The sequence below is a fragment of the Peromyscus eremicus genome, chromosome 4 (assembly GCF_949786415.1).
Source record: "Peromyscus eremicus chromosome 4, PerEre_H2_v1, whole genome shotgun sequence".
Classification (NCBI taxonomy): Eukaryota; Metazoa; Chordata; class Mammalia; order Rodentia; family Cricetidae; genus Peromyscus; species Peromyscus eremicus.
In genome coordinates, this window is record NC_081419.1 from 61,782,715 (window position 1) to 61,801,769 (window position 19,055).

At 46.1% G+C, this 19,055-nt stretch overlaps 1 protein-coding gene across 1 annotated transcript; it reads right to left on the minus strand.

Annotated features, from left to right (window-relative positions):
• Positions 1-7,224: 7,224 nt before the first annotated feature.
• Serping1 (serpin family G member 1) lies at positions 7,225-18,305 on the minus strand. The gene is made up of 8 exons (XM_059260826.1): positions 18,209-18,305; positions 17,644-17,718; positions 16,012-16,534; positions 14,525-14,659; positions 11,878-12,081; positions 11,553-11,689; positions 9,070-9,289; positions 7,225-7,700 (listed from the first exon to the last, which is right to left on the minus strand). Exons 2-8 carry the CDS (start codon positions 17,692-17,694, stop codon positions 7,447-7,449), a joined length of 1,524 nt encoding a protein of 507 aa, XP_059116809.1. The 5' UTR covers positions 17,695-17,718; positions 18,209-18,305; the 3' UTR covers positions 7,225-7,446.
• Between the last annotated feature and the right edge of the window lie 750 nt (positions 18,306-19,055).

Consider the following 19,055-nt stretch of genomic DNA (forward strand, 5'->3'; position numbering starts at 1 on the left):
CTGGAATTAGACACTGGAGTCTACTCCTAACCCCACTATCTGTCATCTGAGACACTTTGAATCAGTACATTAGATTAATAAAAGCTTCATATTTTTCATCTACAAAAAAGGAGCTAATAATGCCTGGTGCTACTTGTATATTATGTAAATTTTTAATGGTACAAATTTGAAAGACTGCAAATCTCCCACAATTATAAAAATCATCAAGGATTGCATAATTTCAAAATTGTTGGCTGAGGGGGTTGTAAACTGTGCTTACAATTATTGCTAATGACAGAACCACGTGAGCTAGCAACAGTAAAAAACTGCCGTCAACACTGGTCTTACGTGAAATTGAGCTGTTGTGTAAGTACATCATAACTTCTGACAGTGACATTAATGATGATGTGACTTTAACATCCAGAGAAGTCATTTAAGGTATTTCCTGCATTCTGGATTGATGTTATCTCAGTTCATTAAGTGAAGGTGTTAGGGCCAAAAAAACAAAACAAAACAAAAACCTCTAAAATCAATAACTTTGTAATGGAAATTAGAGATGATCATTTAAAAAAGCTATGAAAAAGTCAAAATAGGGTCAGTGAGGTGGCTCGGCTAGAGCTAAGAGAGCTTTCTGCTCTACCAGAGGACCAGGGTTTAGATCCCAGCACCCACAGCAGGCATCTCACAAACAAGGCCTGTTATGGTTATGCTGGTGTGCGCGCACACACACACACACAATCTAAGAACAACAACAAAAAGAAGCCTGGCTGAAGTAGTCATGCCAAGAAGTTAATTTAGCAGTGCCCACGGCCCAAACTACTAGCAAGTTTAGTGTTTAGTCAATAAAACACAGAATGTAGTAAAAGTATTCCACCGTGGTGGAAGGTTTGTTCCATGCCTCTCCCGTCGTTATTCTGGAAATTATATTGTCATATCACCTAAGTTTTGAATTATCCAAAGTCTCAGCAATGTGCTCTTTTCATAAAATGTGGTCTCCCCTTAAGTGAAATGATGTAATCTGAATTTGGACTCTCCCGGGAAACAGAACCAGGACAGGGGTTGTAGCTCACTGGCAGAGAACTTGCCTAGTATGTGTGAGGCCTAGGTATGATTCCCAGCACCAGGAGGAAGACAAGGAGGAAGAAGAGGAGAAGGAGGAAGAGAGAGAGAGAAATTAATAGGATTTGTTTGTTTGTTTATTTGTTTTGGTCTTTTGAGACAGGGTCTCCCTATATTGCCTTGGCTAGCCTGGAACTTACTATGTAGACCAAGCTGGCCTTGAACACATAGAGATCTGAATGTCCCTGCTTCTGCTTCCTGGGTACTGGGATTAAAGGCACGTACTGCCACAACTGGCCCAGGTTTTTGTTTTTGTTTGTTTGTTTTTGTTATTGTTTTATTTTTGTTTTTTTCTGGTTGGTTGGTTGGTTGTTTTTTGAGACAGGGTCCAGCATATCCTGGAACTTACTATGTAGCTTATGCTATCCTTGAACTCCTGGTCTTCTTGCCTTTGCCTCCCAAGGATTGGAATTGGAGGCATGCGGACCACACTGTGCTAAGAGGGTGCTTCCTGAGGGATTGGCTCTCATGATTATGGAGGCTGAGAAGTCCCATGCAGGCCATTGATAACCTGGACAATCAGGAAAACTGGTGATACAGAACAGTCGAAGTTCAAAGGTCTCAGAACCAAGAAAGCTTGTGGTGTAATGTCAAAGGCTAAAAGTCTGAGAACTGGGAGCTGCTGGTGAAAGTACTGGACTCTAAAAGCCAGAAAATCTATCGTTCTAATGACCAACATGTCCCAGCTCTAGATAAAAGAGTGAACGAGTTCATTTTCTTTACCTTAATTTTTAAAAATTTCTATTTTATATTTGTGTATGGGTGTTTTTAAAGATTGTTATTACATTACATATTCATTTACTGGGCATATGTGTAGGCATGTGTGTGCCATGACGTTAGTGTGGAGGTGAGAGACTTGAAGAGTTTGGTTTTCTCCCTCCACTTTGTGGGTCTAGAGGACTGAACACAGGCTCTCAGGTTTGGTAGTCGGTGCTTTCCCCCCACGGAGCCATCTCCTTTGCCCAGTGTGTGGGTGGAATTTTGTTTGCATGTGTGTATGTGCACTGTGTGCATGTCAAGTACCCACAGAGGCCAAAAGGGGGCATCAGGTCCTCAGAAACCGGAGTTACAGACAATGTCAGTCACCATGTGGGTGTTGGGAATCAAAACCAGGTCCTCTGCAGGAGCAGCCAGTGCTCTTACCCACTAAGCTGGACATCTCCCCAGCCCCTCCCTTTACCTTTTTTTTTTTTTTTCCATCTGTGCCTGCAGCCATCTGGACAGTGCCCATCTATACCAAGGGCACATCTTCCACACTGGTCCACTGTATCCACATGTTGGTCTTCTCTGAAACACCCTCACGGACACATCCAAAGATAATGGCATAAGCCAGTCAAGCTGGTTCCGAAAACGAAATAACATTGGGCTCACTTCATGTTAGGCAGTTATTGATAAGACCATGGTTACCAACCATAGCTTAGGACAAGACCCTAAACATTGATAGGCACCAGGATGGTTCCAACCAGGAAGTCTATTGGCTTCCAGAGTCTCAGCAGAACCTGCAGGTATTGTAATTGAAACAGCGGCTGAGCTGGTGAAGACTGTAAATGTTGCAAGGTCGTTTGTTGCTGTCGGGGATGGAACATCAGCTTCTTGTGTTTGCATTCTAGACCAGCACTCGGTCACCGAGCCATACTTTATCCAGGAATCAAAGTTTAAATCCATATTGGGCAGCTTGTGATTCTGGATCACCGCTCATTTCAGCAACGCATACAGAAATATCAGAACTAGGGGCTGGAGAGATGGCTTAATGGTTAAGAGCACCAACTGCTCTTCCATAGGACCCAGGCTTGATTCTCAGCACCCACAGGGCAGTACACACCTTCTGTGATTCCAGTTCCAGGGGGTCCTGTTAATCCTAAAGACAGGAGGATAAAGACTACTGACCCAAAGCATCAAGACCATGACCCAAATCAAATTAAAACAAACAATTAATGAAAGCAAGCTTTTTAATTTGAATACACAGGCTGCCTCCCCCTAAGGTGGGGTTTGAGAGGTTAGCATTGGATGTGAGTAAGACAAGGTTTTTGTAATTCAGGGGTAGGGGGATTTGGCAGACAAAATAAGTGAGGTTACAGGAGCAGAACATAAAGCATAACAAATTAGTCATAACGACCTCCTGAAACAAAGACATGATTGCAAGGTGATTGTAACAACAGATAGTCATAACAAGGCAGCCATAACAACCCTTTTGAAACAGGTAGCATTGCAAGATGGTTATTAACTTTTTGAAACAAAGCCATGATTGCCATTCCTGGAACAGGCAGTACAGAACCATTTGTAGTTAAGGTTACAGGTGGGGCACAGCCCAATCCTTGAGAAACAGAGGTTTAATCATAAACAGGAATGAACTTAATTTGCCTTTACTATAAGATGGCTTTTAAGCCTAAGATGGAGACAGGCTGGTTCTTCAATCCAACACCCTCCTTTGGCCTCTGTGGGCACCAGGCATGCATGTTGTACACAGACATACGTGCATTCAGGCAAAACACCCATTCACATTTAAAAAAAAAAAAATCAAACTGTATGGAGAAGATTGTCATGGCCCCATGCAGGCTGTATGCAAATTCCTGAGATGTTTCCTTAGGAAGAAGAGACAAGGAAGTTAAGTCTGGACCAATAAAAATTCAAGGACAATGTCCACGTGGCTATGCAAGACAAAGCTTCAAGAGCGCCACCATGTGGTCAAAATGCTAATTGTACAGGAACCATGATCACTGATCTTTATTAGAATTTCACACAGGTGGAGTCCTGTAGTTGGGGACAGGAGATGGATTACAGGAACTAGGTTTGCTGACTTACAAGACTGTCCTAGAGTTGGGCTTCAAGGTGGAGACTTGATATGTCTGTCATTCTCTGTAGCCCTCCGTCTTTTTCAAGAGATAGATGTGTTGTAGGAACTGGGATTAAAAATGTCGCAGAGTCAGCAAAAAAGAAAAATTAAGTTAAATGCCGTCATCCTGCAACTGTATGTAATAAATTTGTCCCTAGAAGTATGACATAGACAAATATTTATAAATTAATTCATGTATTTATTGTTTTTTTTTAAAGATTTATTTATTATGTTTACAGTGTGCCTACATATATGCCTGCAGGCCAGAAGAGGGCACAAGATCTCATTATAGATGGTTGTGAGCCACCATGTGGGTGCTGGGAATTGAACTCAGGACCTCTCAAAGAGCAGCCAGTGCTTTGAACCTCTGAGCCATTTCTCCAGCCCTATTTATTGTTTTTTGATACAGGGTCTCTCTATGTAGCTTTAACTGTCCTGGAACACCCTTGTAGACCAGGCTGGTCTTGAACTCACAGAGATCCGCCTGCCTTTGCTTCCTGAGGACTGTGTTGTGTTGTTTTCCAGACAGGGTCTCCCTGTAGCCTAAGTTGGCCTAGAGTTCACTGTATAGGCCTTAAACTGAATAATTCTCCTATTTCAACCTCTTCAGTACTGTTATTACAGACATGCTACCAAGCCCGGATTTCTTCTTGGTTCTTTAAAAAATATCGTTGTTATTCTTACTGTTATTATCATTATTCGTGTGTGTGTGTGTGTGTGTGTGTGTGTGTGCATGTATGTGTGTGTGTGGTATGTGGTATGTGTGTATTTTTTAAAAATATTTATTTATTCATTATGTATACAGTGTTCTATCTGCACATACCCCTGCAGGCCAGAAGAGGGCACCAGATCTCATTACAGATGGTTGTGAGCCACCAGGTGGTTGCTGGGAATTGAACTCAGGACCCCTGGAAGAGCAGCCAGGGCTCTTAACCTCTGAGCCATCTCTCCAGCCCGGTATGTGTGTATTTGTATGTGTGTGGACTCTAACTCTCTGGAACTGGGAGCCCTGGAAGGTTGCCTTTGCCATGGTGTTTTATCAGGACAATAGAAACGTAACTAATAGTGCTGGGTGGTGGTGGCACATGACTTTAATCCCAGCACTGCAGGCAGATCTCTGAGTTCGAGGCCAGCCTGGTTTACAGTGTGAGTTCTGGCCACACAGAGAAACCCTATCTGGGAAAACAAAACAAAACACCCCCCCCCAAAAAAAAAAAAGAAAAAAGATAGCTACGAAAACCCATGCTAAGCTTATCCTGCCAAGAGTTACTGGAACCTTGGTGACCTCACATCCTGCATTTAGCCATGAGCCTGGCCCCCAGCTCAGCACCATGAGAAAGGGACACGCCCAATGGACCAAGAGCTTCAAGCCTGGGTACAGTACCCGGTTAGGTTAGGTGACATTTTACTCTGTCACCTTCTTCCCAAGAGTCTCAGCTTCTTACACAAGATTTTCTGGGAGGGAAGGATGGAGAAGGCAGATTTTGCAGACAGCATAAGTTCCTGGAATGTGGGGCAACAGTGGTTTGTGTATATATATCTTGGCCATCCGCTACAGGGAGACTTCCATACCCAGAACTATCTCAAGCAGCCTGGCTTAACCTCTGGGATAACCCTTTTTGAAATTAAATCTTCATCACGTGTGGGAGATGCTCAATAGATATCTGTGGGGTGATGGTTTCATGCACAGGCACCAGGGAATACACTACCTCGAGGCTACTAAGGATGGGAACCTGAGGTCTGGAGTGTGTGTGGACAGAGCTGGGGAGGGAAGGCTGGGACCAGGCTAGAGTCTAGATCCTTCACCTCATCAGGAAGAGAAGCTGATGGGTTAAATCAAGGAACTATGGTCTGCACGCTTGAGGTTGGCTGTGCTTTAAGTAGGAGAGAAGGGAGAGAGGGAGGAGAAAATGTGAGACATATTGAGGGGTGGAGAGAAACAGAGAAGGGAAGACGAGGCAGGAGCAAAGAGATGGATGAGGAGAGAGAAGGAGGAAGAGGAACACAGGAAGAGGAGAGAACTGAAGCATCAGTGAATTCATGAGTACAGCCTAAAAAAAATTTGGAGGCAGAGATGAAAATATTTTGTTGTTGTTTTTTTGTTTTAGACAGTCTTGCTATGTAGCCCAGGATATCCTCCAATTTATGTTCCTCCTGCCTTAGCCTACAGAGTGTTAGAATTACAGGTTTGAGCCACAGCACCCAGGAGAAAACCTTTTCAAAAAAGACTTTGAACAGCCTGAGTTAACCACGCAAAGTTATTATTATTATTATTATTATTATTATTATTATTATTATTTGAGACAGGATTTTTATGTGTAGTTTTGGTGCCTGTCCTGGATCTCGCTCTGTAGACCAGGCTAGCCTCGAACTCACAGAGATCTGCTTGGCTCTGCCTCCAGAGTGCTAGGATTACAGGCATGCACCACCGCCGCCCAGCTCCCATGCAAAGTTATTGCAGTAATTAAATGTCTGCAAAACTCTTAGCAGAATGCCTATGATTATTCCCCACCTTGCTCGTTACTATTGCTATTGCCACATTTTAATTTATTTTTTATGTTTAGTGTGTTGTTGGTTTCCCTGCATGTAGGTCTGTACACCATGTACATACCTAGTACTTGTGGAGGGGGAAGGGTATCAGGTGTCCTGGAACTGAAATTACAAAGAGTTGTGCGTTGATGTGGATGCTGGGAATTGAATCCAGGTCTTCTGGAGGGACAGCAAATGCTCTTTACCACTGAGCTATCTCTGCAGCACCTAGTGCTACATTTTTTTTTTTTTTGCACATAAATAATCAAGATAAGGATTGTGGCAGATAAATTGCATTTGTGGCCCTCAGTTAATGGCTCTCTACCCCATAACTTCATAGTGGCTTTTCACTCTAAATCTAGATTTCACCATGCCAATTGCTGATGGGAAATGGTAAACCTGATATAGGCAGACATGAGAGAAAGAGGCTGTGTTCTCAGAACAGAGGTCATCCTGGCGGCAGGACGTAAGAGACATGTAGATGAGTGTCGAAAGTGTGACGCAAGGCCATCAAAGACCAGTCATCCACCAATCAACCCGCTAACTATGGAAGACGCTTTCATATGCCCAGGGAAGCTGAGCTGGTCAGGTCAGCAAGACCACTGGCCAATCCTGCGACTGAGGGGGAAGTAATAAATGGTCGCTGGTTTTAAGCCACTAAGTTTAGAGTGGCTTATTCCACAGTAGTAAGTTGCTGATGCAGGAAGCACGGTAATTGTTTACTGACATCGAGGCAACTCATACCCATAGGCAAGCAAGGGAAGAAATGTCTGCAAGTTTTATTTGTTGAGTCTGGTAAACCTGAACCATCAAGCGGCAAAAACGGGTTTAGAGAGCATGCCGATGCCATAGGGTTGGTGGATGAAAACAGTTCCCTCTGCCAGATCCTAAGGCTGGAAGTGGCTAGGGAAGGCAGTGGCAAGGCAATAACTGGATGAGCTGAAGCCTGGGTGGCAGGGCTTACTCAAGCCCGACTGCTGCCTGTCTCAGGCCCTGGGGTCGTAGACCCGGCCCATGAAGACTGGGAACTTGTGGTGCTGGTCCCAGAGCAGGAAGAGGAAGGGTTGCTGCACCTCAAAGATGATTAAGTTTCGGGCCACAGAGATAGCAGAGGCTGCAGCTGCCTCCACACCTGTCTCCGTTAGCTCCAGCACCGTCTGGTGCTTCATGGCAGACACCTGAAGATCTGGGTCCTCAGTCAGCCCACACAGGTTGAGATCGTAAGTGAAGTCGAAGAATTCTAGGGCAAAACAAGAGAGAAAAAAAAAAAAAAAGTCAGAGATCAGCAGGAATCCGGTGGTGGTGCACACCTTTAATCCCAGCACTTGGGAGGCAGAGGCAGGTGGATCTCTGTGAGTTCGAGGCCAGCCTGGTCTACAACCCAAGTTCCAGGACAGCCAGGGCTACACAGAGAAACTTGTCTCAGAACAACAAACCAACCAACGAGAGATCAGCAGGAAACTCTTGGTGGGTGTAGATTCTGCTCTTAAATTTCCTAGATTAGTCTCAAAGTCCTCTTGTCTTTCCCTTCTCAGACCGTACACCATGCCCCCTGGTCTTGTAAGTGGGAACCCGTTAGCGGACCAACCACCATTCTCTGCCCACCGCCAACTCTCCCCTGAAAAAAATGACATATTCCTTCCTTGTCTCCAAGGACTTTGGGAAATAAATAGAGATGGACAATATGCTATAAAATGAGATCATAGGAGGGTATAACGCTGGTAAGAAATGTATTCTGGTCTCTGTCCTAAATTCCTGACAAAGAACTCCTAAAACCTTAACATTTCCTTAGCAACAGATGTGCTGGCAGCACATTTTATTTTAGTATTTGAGGTTTTTTTTTGTTTTGTTTTGTTTTGTTTTTTTGGTTGTGGTTTTTTTGAGACAGGAGTTCTCTGTGTAACTGCACCAGGCTGGCCTCAAACTCACAGAGATCCTCCTGCCTCTGCCTCCCAAGGGCTGGGATTAAAGGCTTGTTCTAACACTACCCAGCTAATATTTGGTTTTTGATCTCAGCTCCTAAAGCCCTTGCGATTCCTCAGCAGCAGGAGCACTTGGTGTATCTTTGTCTATTACTTGGTTTCTGATCCTGATTTTAGAAAATCAGATTATATATTAGGTGGTCAAGTTGTCAGAACAGGAAATGAGTGACAGATCTAGCTAGGGATAAAGGCAAAGGTCAGAAAATGGTGCTTCTAAAGTCTCCCCAAAACTCAGAAACCCCAGACTCCTATCTAGATGGATTTAAGCTTATTCTGTGCGGTGGTTAACTAGTGGATGTGGCCAGGAAGTGAATGTCCACAGCCCATCAGGGTCTCCTGTTCCAGTGAACCCCAGTAGAAATATCCCAGAGAGTGGGAGATCTGGACTGGTCTTCTGGTTTGACTCTAACTACTTCAAAGGTCAGACATGCAAACTTTGGGTAGGTCACGGGGAGTTTCTGAGTTTCAGTTTTCTCAGTGACTTCATGGGCTAAAGCAACTCATACAGTTGAGCGGTAAGCTTATGTTACAGGTGAAGAAAAGCACTCTAGAAGGAGAGCAACATTTTAGTACCACCTTCCCCTCTCCCTCATGACCCGGGAGTGACCTGAAGCTGCCAGGGCTCACCCATTTTCTCCAGGATGGACAGCATGTCTTGGCTGCTCTTTACTTTGATTCGGGGCATCATCAGGTAAGTGGGCTGGTATCTAGACAGCTCCAGCTTCTTCATGATGGCCTTGAAGACAGTGGGGGTGAGTGCCTCTTCCATATCTTCAAGTCTGTGCTTCTGGCTCTGGGGCACCATGATCACAAAGCTCAGGTTGTGAGAGAGCTGTAGCTGTCCCACCTAGAGAGTATGGGGTACACCGTATTAGCTCTTCCAGTCCAAGCTCTTTTCTTTCCTCCCCCCACCCCCTGTGCCCCAAGACTGTCTTTTAGTGTGTACTGATTCAATAAGCACCAGCCAGACCTGACTACCATGCTGTGCCATGAAATGGGGATGCCAGTTGGTCAGACTAAAGTGCGCTGGTCCTGGTGAGAACAGAAAGAATGAGCACAAGTTTTGGATCATACCCTGACTAGCTTTGTAATAACAGAGAAGGGGGGTGGGTTTTTCTTTCCCTCCCTCCCTCCCTTCCTTCAATAGGGTCTTATGCAACCCAGGATGGGTTCAAACTAACAGAGGATGACCCTGAACAACTTCAACAACAACTACTTCTTCTTCTTCTTCTTCTTCTTCTTCTTCTTCTTCTTCTTCTTCTTCTTCTTCTTCTTCTTCTTCTTCCTCCTCCTCCTCCTCCTCCTCCTCCTCCTCCTCCTCCTCCTCCTCCTCTTCCTCCTCCTCCTCCTCCTCCTTCTTCGTCCTTCTTTTTCCTCCTCCTTGCCCCCTCCCCTCCCCCCTGTTTTTCAAGACAGAGTTTCTCAGTATAACAGCTCTGGCTGTCCTGAAACTTGCTTCGTAGACCAGGTTAGCCTTGAACTCACAGACATCTGTCTGCCTCCTAAGTGCTGGGATTAAAGGGGTGAGCCACCACCACCCAGCTGATCCTAAACTTTTGATCCTCCTGCCTTCACCTCCTACATGCTAGGATTACAGATACATACCACCACAGTTAGTTATATGAGGTGCCAGGGATCAAACCCACAGCTTTGTGTATGCCTGGCAAGCATTCTACCAACTGAGCTTGAGATGTAGTTTATTTAAGCCCTGTTTCTTTTATATTTCAAATCATCTCTAGATTACTTCCAATACGGAATACAAAACTGCCGTGTAAATAGTTGCTATACTTTTTGTTTAGGGAATAATGGCAAGAGAAAAGTTTGTGAGTGTTCAGTATAATTTTTTCTCAAATATTTTCTGTCCATGGATGATGCACCATGGATATGGAAAGCTGGCTCAAAAAACCCTCCCCAAGAGACACAGAGATACACACACCCCAGTGGAAAGGTCAGGAATGCTTAGGCACTGGACTGGGAGAATTTACTAACCAGAATCTTTTGGGCTCCATATTCTTCTTTTCTTTCTTTCTTTCTTTCTTTCTTTCTTTCTTTCTTTCTTTCTTTCTTTCCTTCCTTCCTTCCTTCCTTCCTTCCTTCCTTCCTTTCTTTGTTTTCCTTCTCTTTTTTTGTTGTTGAGATAGGATTTCTCTGTGTAGCTTTGGAGCCTGTCCTGGAACTTGCTCTGTAGACCAGGCTGGCCTCAAACTCACAGAGATCCACCTGCCTCTGCCTCCTGAGTGCTGGGATTTAAGGCATATGCCACCACCACCCGGCTGTCTCCTTTTTTTGACAGGGTCTTTGTATTATATAGCTCTGGCTGTCTTGGAACTTGATATGTAGACTAGGCTGGCCTTGAACTCACAGAACACCATCTGCCTCTGCCTCCAGAAAGCGAGGATTAAAGGCATGCACCAGGAAGCCTAGCTTGGGCTCCATATTCTATTTTTTCTCCCTCCTTAACCACTAGAATTATATTATCCAATTTCTGCTAAAGAACTTAATTCAGTCTGTTGTGGTGGCACATACCTTTAATCCCAATACTTGGGAGGCAGAGGCAGGTGGATCTCTGAGATCCAGGCCATCCTGGTATACAGAATGAGTTCCAGGAGGGCCAGTAGCACACAGAGAAACTTTGTCTCCAAAAAACAAAACACAACAAAAAAAATAAATTTAATACCTGTGTTTACATATACTTAACACATATCTGCACCTACACAGCAATACCTCTATATGTATACTTATGCATATGCATACTGCACAAAGTGTCCACACACAGAAGACATAGCAAGATACCAGTGTACCCAGAGCGGTGGCTGCTAAGAGAAAGAGAGGCACAGAATTAAAACAAGACTCACTTTTTGCCATTTGATGCAGTAGAGATGAATGAAGAAACTTTAGAATCGTGTCTAGACTCATGTCTTCCAGCCTAAAATTCCCTGCCTCCAAAACTAGAGAGAGGAGAAGGAGAAAAGAGCGTGGGGCTCCCAGATGGAAGAAGCAGAAATGGGGAATTTGCAAGCAGGCACTCCATACTGATAAGGCCGTTGCAGAAAGGAAGTCAGGACACTCAGATATGTCTGAAGCAGGAACGGAATGAGCCAAGAACTTACCCTGGCCTTCAAAGTCTGGTCGCTGAAATGGGCCATAGGGTACTTTTTGCTACTCATCATGGGCACTTTAATCACAGAGTTTTTGTAGAGGAAAGATGCCTTCATGTTTTTTTCGTCAAATGTTTTCTTCCACTTGGCTAAAGGAAGAAAGGGCGGCTGTAACGCAGGTAGGGACAAAAAGGTGTTAAAGGCCCCGTTAGGGAAGGGGTAGGACGGTCACATAGGAATGTGGCTGTGGAACTCTGAGGTTGGTGGAATGTGAAGACAGGATGGAATGGGAGGCAGGACTGCACTAGGGACACTACCTGCCTGCTGCTTTCCTTACCACTCAAGTAGACAGCATTCAGCAGGACAAGGCGGGTGTCGGAGGGCAGGCTGTCTAGCAGCTGGCTGATCTTGTGGTTGGTGTTCTCAGCCACCCAGGTGTTGATGAGTTCTAAGTTAGCATCACCGTCCGGGCCCAGGACTCTAGGGCTGCTTCCATACAGGCTCTGAGAGGCATTCACATAGGTGTCCCTTATGGTCAGGTCTGAGGGTCAGGACAAGAGAGGCAAGTATGAGTCCTCTGAATAATCCAACCCAAGTTCAAAGAGCAAGTTTGGGAGTGAGCACACTTCCCATGTGTTTTATTAGTTTTGCTTGTTTGTTTTTTTCTGAGACAGAGTCTCACCATGCAGCTCTGGCTAGCCTAGAACTCATGTAGACCAGACTGGCCTGGAACTGACAGAGATCTGCCTGCCTCTGCCTCCTGAGTGCAGAGATTAAAGACCATCACATCTGTCCGGGTTCCCGTGGTTCTTCTTGCTCACTCCAGTGAACACTCTAGCATTTTGCTGGAGCAGGGACCAGCCCACTCCTCTATTATATGCAACTCTATTAAGTGCAAATCAGACTTAAGAAAACAAATCCTGAACTAAGAGCAGCAAAACTACTCCTAGGCACCCCTGCTGCTTCTGCTTGCTGGTGACTAGTGCTTGGCTAGACAACCTTCTGTGATGTTGCTTGCACTTGACTTTTCCCTTTGTTCTTTCCTTATTCAGCAGGAATGGACCCTACTTTTCAAGCCTCAGTGGAAGTTCATGACAAGACTTCCTGACTTTTGCTGTCATGGCCCAAGTCTACTGGAGAAAATGTGAGTGCTTGGAAGAATAGACTGTTTTACTGAACTAAATAGATCCAAGTATTTCCTCAGGCTTGGCCTAAGACTCAGAACCTTTGCAGAAATATGGATGTGGGTGGGCAGGATGCAGGATGCCCTAAAATATTGAATGTGGTGGAACTGTCCATTAATTGAACAAAAGACACCACTGGTTGTAAGTAGGTAAGTAATGCAGTATGTATTGAAACCTGAGTCATATATATATATATATATATTTTTTTTAAGTCAAAAAGATACATTTTAGCCAAGCAGCAGTGGCACACACCTTTAATCCCAGCACTCGGGAGGCAGAGCCAGGCGGATCTCTGTGAGTTCAAGGCCAGCCTGGTCTACAGAGTGAGATCTAGGACAGGTACCAAAACTAAACAGAGAAACTCTGTCTTGAAAAACAAAAACAAAAACAAACAAACAAAAAAAGATACATTTTAATGCCAGGTGTGGTGGAGCATGCCATTAACCCAAAAGCTTGGGAGGCAGAGGCAGGAGGATCTCTGTGAAGTCAAGGCCAGCATAGTTTACATAGTGAGATCCCGTCGAGGCAGGTGGGTGGCGGAGATTGAGATATTAGGCAATCTCCTTTCCCTTTTTCTTTATTTTTCCTTCCCTGTATTTTCACAGTTTTCTACAAATATGGTTTTCATAGTTAAAAAGAAAAGAAAAAGCCAAGCATGATAGCACATGTCTACAATCTCAGCAAGCTAGACCAGAGGACTGCCACAAAAGTGAGGCTATGCCTTTAACCCCAGCACTCAGAGGCAGAGGCCAGCCTGGTCTACAGAGTGAGTTCCAGGACAGCCAGAGCTCTTATACAGAGAAACCCTGTCTTAAAATAAAATAAAATAAAAATAAAAATAAAAATAAAAATGAGGCTACAAAGAGAGGCTGTCTCAGGAAATAAGTAAACCGAGGAAGAGGGATGAGAATGTAGCTCAGTGGTAGCACTCATTCAGCATGCACAGGGCCCTGGGTTTACTCCCACGTACCCCAGTACCTCAGAGAAGAAAGGAAAGACAGGAGAAAACGTTTTCTTACAAAAGCAAGAAGGGAAAAGTGAAAGAGAAAGTGGACATAGGGATTAAGCTACATGTGGTAGTGTGCAACCCCAGCACGCAGGAGGCCGGGGCTGCCGGAGAACTGGAGAGGGACTAGATGAAATCTGTGATTTTTAACCTTTGAAAGCAACAGAGCTGTATTTTCTAAGTCATAAATGGGCTCTGGCGAGGCAGGCGGGAGCACTAAGCCCGGCCGGTCCACTTCCCTCTCATAGGAAGGGCGCCTCCCACCCCCACCAGCCATTCTGATCCCCCAACCCTACCAACTCCTGAGCAGCTCTGCAGAAATAGTCACCTCTAGGGTACCAAGTTTACAAACAACTGTGTCAGATTATTTGTAAAGGTTCTTACTATTATCTACTGCTTGCTGGTATTATCTACCTAACATAAACATGTACATGATAACAAATTCATATAACACAAAAGTACAAAGGATGAGTCTGAAGACTCCCTGGACCCCAAACTTAGCAAAAAAAAAATCTTCTGCTTATTTTATGCTTCTAACTCTAACCTTCTAACCTCTAAAGGTTTCCAGCCCTGCTGTTAACAGTTAGGTAGGACTTTCTTATTCTAAAGAATAGACAAATGCAAATGATTTGCCCAGGTCTCACAGGGAGGAGAGTCCTGCTCCTGGAGCCTCCTGAAACTCCTGCTGAGGCCCCCATCTGCTCTTACTCACCCCAGTTCAGTCCCTCCCTCCTCTTTTCCAGGCTTTCTCTTCCAGAATCCTCTACAGCTCACTGTCTGCCCTGGACACTCACCTGGGCTGTGGAAGATCTGCGACACAGAAGTGACGCCTTTGGATGAAAAGGCCTTCAGAGCCTGGTGGACACAGGCAAAATCCGTGGGGTAGGAAAGGATGCTCTCTAAGTTGCTCTTAGTGCTGTCTCCAGCCCCTACAACAGAGGACAGAGAGAGAGAAGAGTTCTTGGGGGAGGAACGAGAGAGCCACTATTTGGGACTAGGGTCAAGCACTGGCCAGAATGGAGGCTGTTTCCCGCTACAGTGGGGTTTCAGAGCATCAGAACTGTATTCTGGAAGACAGTTCATGTGTCAGGAGGAAGGCGGTGGGCGGTGCTGAGTTGTCCTACTAGACTTCCCCAGGGCTTCAACTATTCTCCTTCCCTGGTGTTCCACCTTGGTAAATCCCACACATCTTTCTAACCACTGCTCCACATTAACTCTGACTTAGATGGTTTGGATTTATAAAGGGTCATCCTACAAGCAGAGGCATTTGATCACTATTATAAAAGAGGATGGGTGTTCTTCATTATTAAACACTTACTGTGCACGTCTTCTCTGCTACAGCAGCTAAAATTTCTTGAGAGCATTTCTTCTAGTTCAGGGAGTCTAATGTTTCTCCTGTGGTATCTTATTAAATTATCACCAAGCCTTGTCCATGGGATACTCACTTTCCTACCATCTAGAGGGGGCCCCTGGAGTTTCAGAGACTGTCTTATTAATACATTCAAGGCCACAGAGCTAAAAAGTGAAAGATGAATGCAGGATTTGAACTGAAAAGAATGAAGGGGAACCAACTGACTAGAAAGGACCTCCCAGGAGACTTCGAGGATGTCTGAGGACAGTCCGGTTGCCATACCTGGGGAGTTGGGCACTACCAGCATCTCATGCTAAGATGTTAGGGAAGGGATCTTGTATGTGCAGTCTTGAGGAGCCTTCCTGGAATTTTCCATGCTGGGGTGTGAGAAGTGTCATCTCTCTCGCTCTCTACTGCCTGTGGTAACTTGTCATTGCCTTTCCTAGCAGAATCACTCTCATGAAGGGAGAAGGTTTTTTTTACCTCCCAGGGAGTCAAGGCACCACACTGTCTGATTCTTGGCTTTTGGAGGTAGATATCACCATCTCTACTTAACTGTTGAGAACTCACACTCAAGAGCGCCTAAGTGAACTGCCCATGGCTGCATAGTTAGAAAGTGCATTACCATGATTCTGTCTTAGGGCTACCACTGATGATTTCATCTCCCTTATCACCTTCCACTCTTTGAACCATGACTGGTGACTGGGACCTTCTTTTATATGTTGTTAATGAGTCCATAGGGTTTTATAAGCAACAGTACCTAGTTAAATCATTATTAAATAAAGCAACGTTCAAGAATGACGACCTACCACCCCACCATGCAGCCCATTTTATAGCTTCTTTCCGGAGACACAGCCTCGCAGAGCTGTGTGATTGGTGATTCCTACAAAAGGGTCCCATGTACAGCCTGGACAGAAGTCAGAGACTTACCAAGAAGGACCTGGGTGAGGAGGCTGGCAATGCTGAATGGGGAAAAGGCCATGTTGGTTTCAGCCTTCTTGGTAGCTGAGAAGGCGTGGTAGAGCTTCACAGAAAAATCTGTCAAGGCCTCCGACAGTGTAGCCTCTGAGGACTCTCTGTCTAAATCAGAGCACTGAGCAAGGAGCCCTGAACAGTAGGGCTCAGTAGGAGCCTGGGTGGGAGAATCTGTGGTTGTGGAAGGCTGGCTGGAAGGATCCACGGGGGCCTGGCTGGAAGAATTCATAGTGGGCTGGCTGGGAGAGTCTGTGGGTAGCTGCTCAGCTGGTTGGGTGTGCTTGAGGAAGGCTTGGGTAGTGTCAGCAGTGTCTTTGGTGGGTACATTGGTCGTTGGCCAGGTAGAAGACTGTACTGTATGCTCAGTGGGATTCAAGGACTCATCTTTTTCAGGGAAGACCTCATTGATTGCCTCTTGAGTGACCAGTGGATCCTGGGTGCTGTGGCTGGTACTTTCTAGATCTGAGAAAGCTCTATCCTGTGGTGCAAGAAACAGGGTTTCATTTCTTAGTGAGCCGTATTTCCCTCAACCACTCCAAGCAGGAAGACTGTGAACACATTGTACCAGTTGCTTTTGGTATAGCTTGGCAGGTGAAGGGCCTGGCTGGAGCCTCCCCCACAATTCCTTCAGAAATAAGGAATGCTGGGGGAATTCTCTACAGGAGACATGAGGTAATTCCAGTTTGTCAGTTATCTGTGTCCAGTGACGGCCATGGGAGAAGCTGCTTTCTTGTAACTATGTACTTGTTTTGACTCACTTGCCCCGGTAGTATAGACATTTGCCAGCCTTATTTTAGGACTGCAGATTTTCAAAGAGCAGATGTGGTATACCAGTGGGTATTGCAAACAATTAGTATTCCAGCAAAGGAAAGGAAGAATGGGTAGAAATTAGGCGCAGTGGCACGACCTGTAACTCCAGTCATCTAGGCATCTGGGAGGTGGGAACAGGAGGATCTCTTTATGCGGCAATGTTTTCAGAAGCGGGAAGGAAAGTGTATAAAATACTGATCCCTTGCTCAATCGGACATCATGTGCTGACTCCCCAAGGTCACCCAGGATGCCAGCTTCCCAGCATAACACCCTGCTCATCCACCGGAAGCAAGCACTCACTCTTACATGAGTTTACTTTTTATCCCTGTCCTCCTAGGCCACTGGGACCACAGTGCTCTTCACCTTGGTGCGGGCCCAGGTCTGCCTGTCTGCTAGTCTTCTTCCATGCACCCCGCTTTCTATAGACCGTGACCTGGAAGAGTCTGTCACAACAGCATGGAGGGGGGGGGGAGGGCGGGGGGATGCAGGTTTCCACAACTTGGGCTTGTCTTGCCTTCTATGACCCAGCCAAGCCCGGCTGGTGAGCTGGGTGGGGTATTCTCCCTTTTCTATAATTGGGTTAAGGAAGCCTGGAGAAGGGTCCAGCCCAAGGCTATTCAGCTAATGTATCTTCCAATACAGAACCCAAGTCTCTCCTCCTATGCAAAGGCTAGACCTGAACTTAAGCATCATCCCAGGAGGAGTTTCCCTTCTTCGCCAGAGCCTGGAGGGTTAATCCTCACCCCCCACCCCCCACCTCACAGAGGGACCACTTACCCCAGCCAGCAGCAGCAGCAGGAGGGTCAGCGGGGTCAGCCTGGAGGCCATCTGGGCAGCGACGTCAGCTGCGACCTGCGAAGCCGGTTAGCCTCAGAGGCAGCCGTGAGCCTTAGGAGCTCAGGGGGGTCCACCCCATCCCCGGGCCCGCCCCCATTCCGCTCCAGGCCTCGACCCTTCTTAGTGTGTTCCCGCCTCCTCCCCCTGGGGCCACCTTCTCCCTGGCTCCGCCCTCTGTTTTGTTTTCCCCAAACCGCTTCCCTTTCCCGGCACCGGCTGGCCCCTCTCTCCCTTCGCGCCTGGGTCTCAGTCCATCTGTTCAATGTCCCGGGTCCCGCTTAACTAAACAATAAGCCAGGGGCAGCAGGAGAGGAGGGCCAGGGCGAGCTGGGCAGCGCCACTTTAAGGGAGGAGGAGGAGGAGGAAGGCTCAAGAGGAAGCAGGCCTGTGAAAACGGCAGAGATAACAAACAAGGGGCTGGAAAGTGGGGGAGAAGGGGACTGGAGACCTCCCTGCCAAGCCCTCTTGACTTTGTGTTCCTCCCCAAGAGCCCCCATTACAAAACCTGGTCCCAAGTTCTTGGTCACTAGGCAGCTTCAGGGCGGACTGAGTGGACAGTCGCAGAGGGTCAGCGAGGGTGGGGTGTTGGGGGCCAGGCTCAGCTATTGGCTGGTTCAGGACACTGCCCAGTTAAAAATTAAGGATGATTGATCACTAGTGTGAGTTCCCGTAAATCAGCTGGGACAGACCGGGTCCGGCTCCGTGGGCCAGGCTAGGAGTTTAGCCTGGAGCTCCTCCCGGATTGGGGTGGAAATGGGGTAGGATGCGCAACCAACCGCTCCTCATGTGTCTCACGGATCAAGATAAAAGCAGAAGAAACACAAAACGTGCCCAGCATTTTTGGATAAATGGGTAAAGTAACCCTTCGGAAATAGGATGATAGTTAAGACACCAACCTTTAGAAGCGGTTAAATGTCTGGCCTGTCCATTGCTGTCATTTGGAGGTAAGCCGCAGGATCCTCCCCATCCCTATACATACTCAGCTGATCCAAGTTTGAGAAAGAGGGATCTGAGGCTCCTAGCTGAGCCCTAGTTTCAGTACCTAGTGCCACACAAAACAAAACAACCACAAAAACCAACAACTAAAACAGAACGACCATTCCAAACCAGCCAAACAAAATACAAATCCTGAGGTCCGTGTATTTGCGATTGAGTTGTCACAAGAAGCCTGTTATGGGGGACCCTGGCAAGGAGGAATCCAGGTAAGTTAGAATTTTAAAGTAAGTCCCATGCAGTCTTGGAGTATGCTTGTGATAAAACGTTTTGCCATTGTTGTGTATCTAAAATTCAACTTTGACTGAGCAGTCTGATGTGCTGAATCTGACAGTCCTGTGTCCTCTGCAAAAGAAAGG

Excerpts from the sequence above, each read along its gene's own strand:
- Serping1 (XM_059260826.1), bottom strand. The coding sequence starts at position 17,694 with ATGGCCTCCAGGCTGACCCCGCTGACCCTCCTGCTGCTGCTGCTGGCT. Across the intron at positions 14,660-16,011 it reads CCTCACCCAGGTCCTTCTTG|GGGCTGGAGACAGCACTAAG; the intron begins GTAAGTCTCTGA and ends CCTCTGTTGTAG. Across the intron at positions 11,690-11,877 it reads GAATGCTGTCTACTTGAGTG|CCAAGTGGAAGAAAACATTT; the intron begins GTAAGGAAAGCA and ends TTCTTCCTTTAG.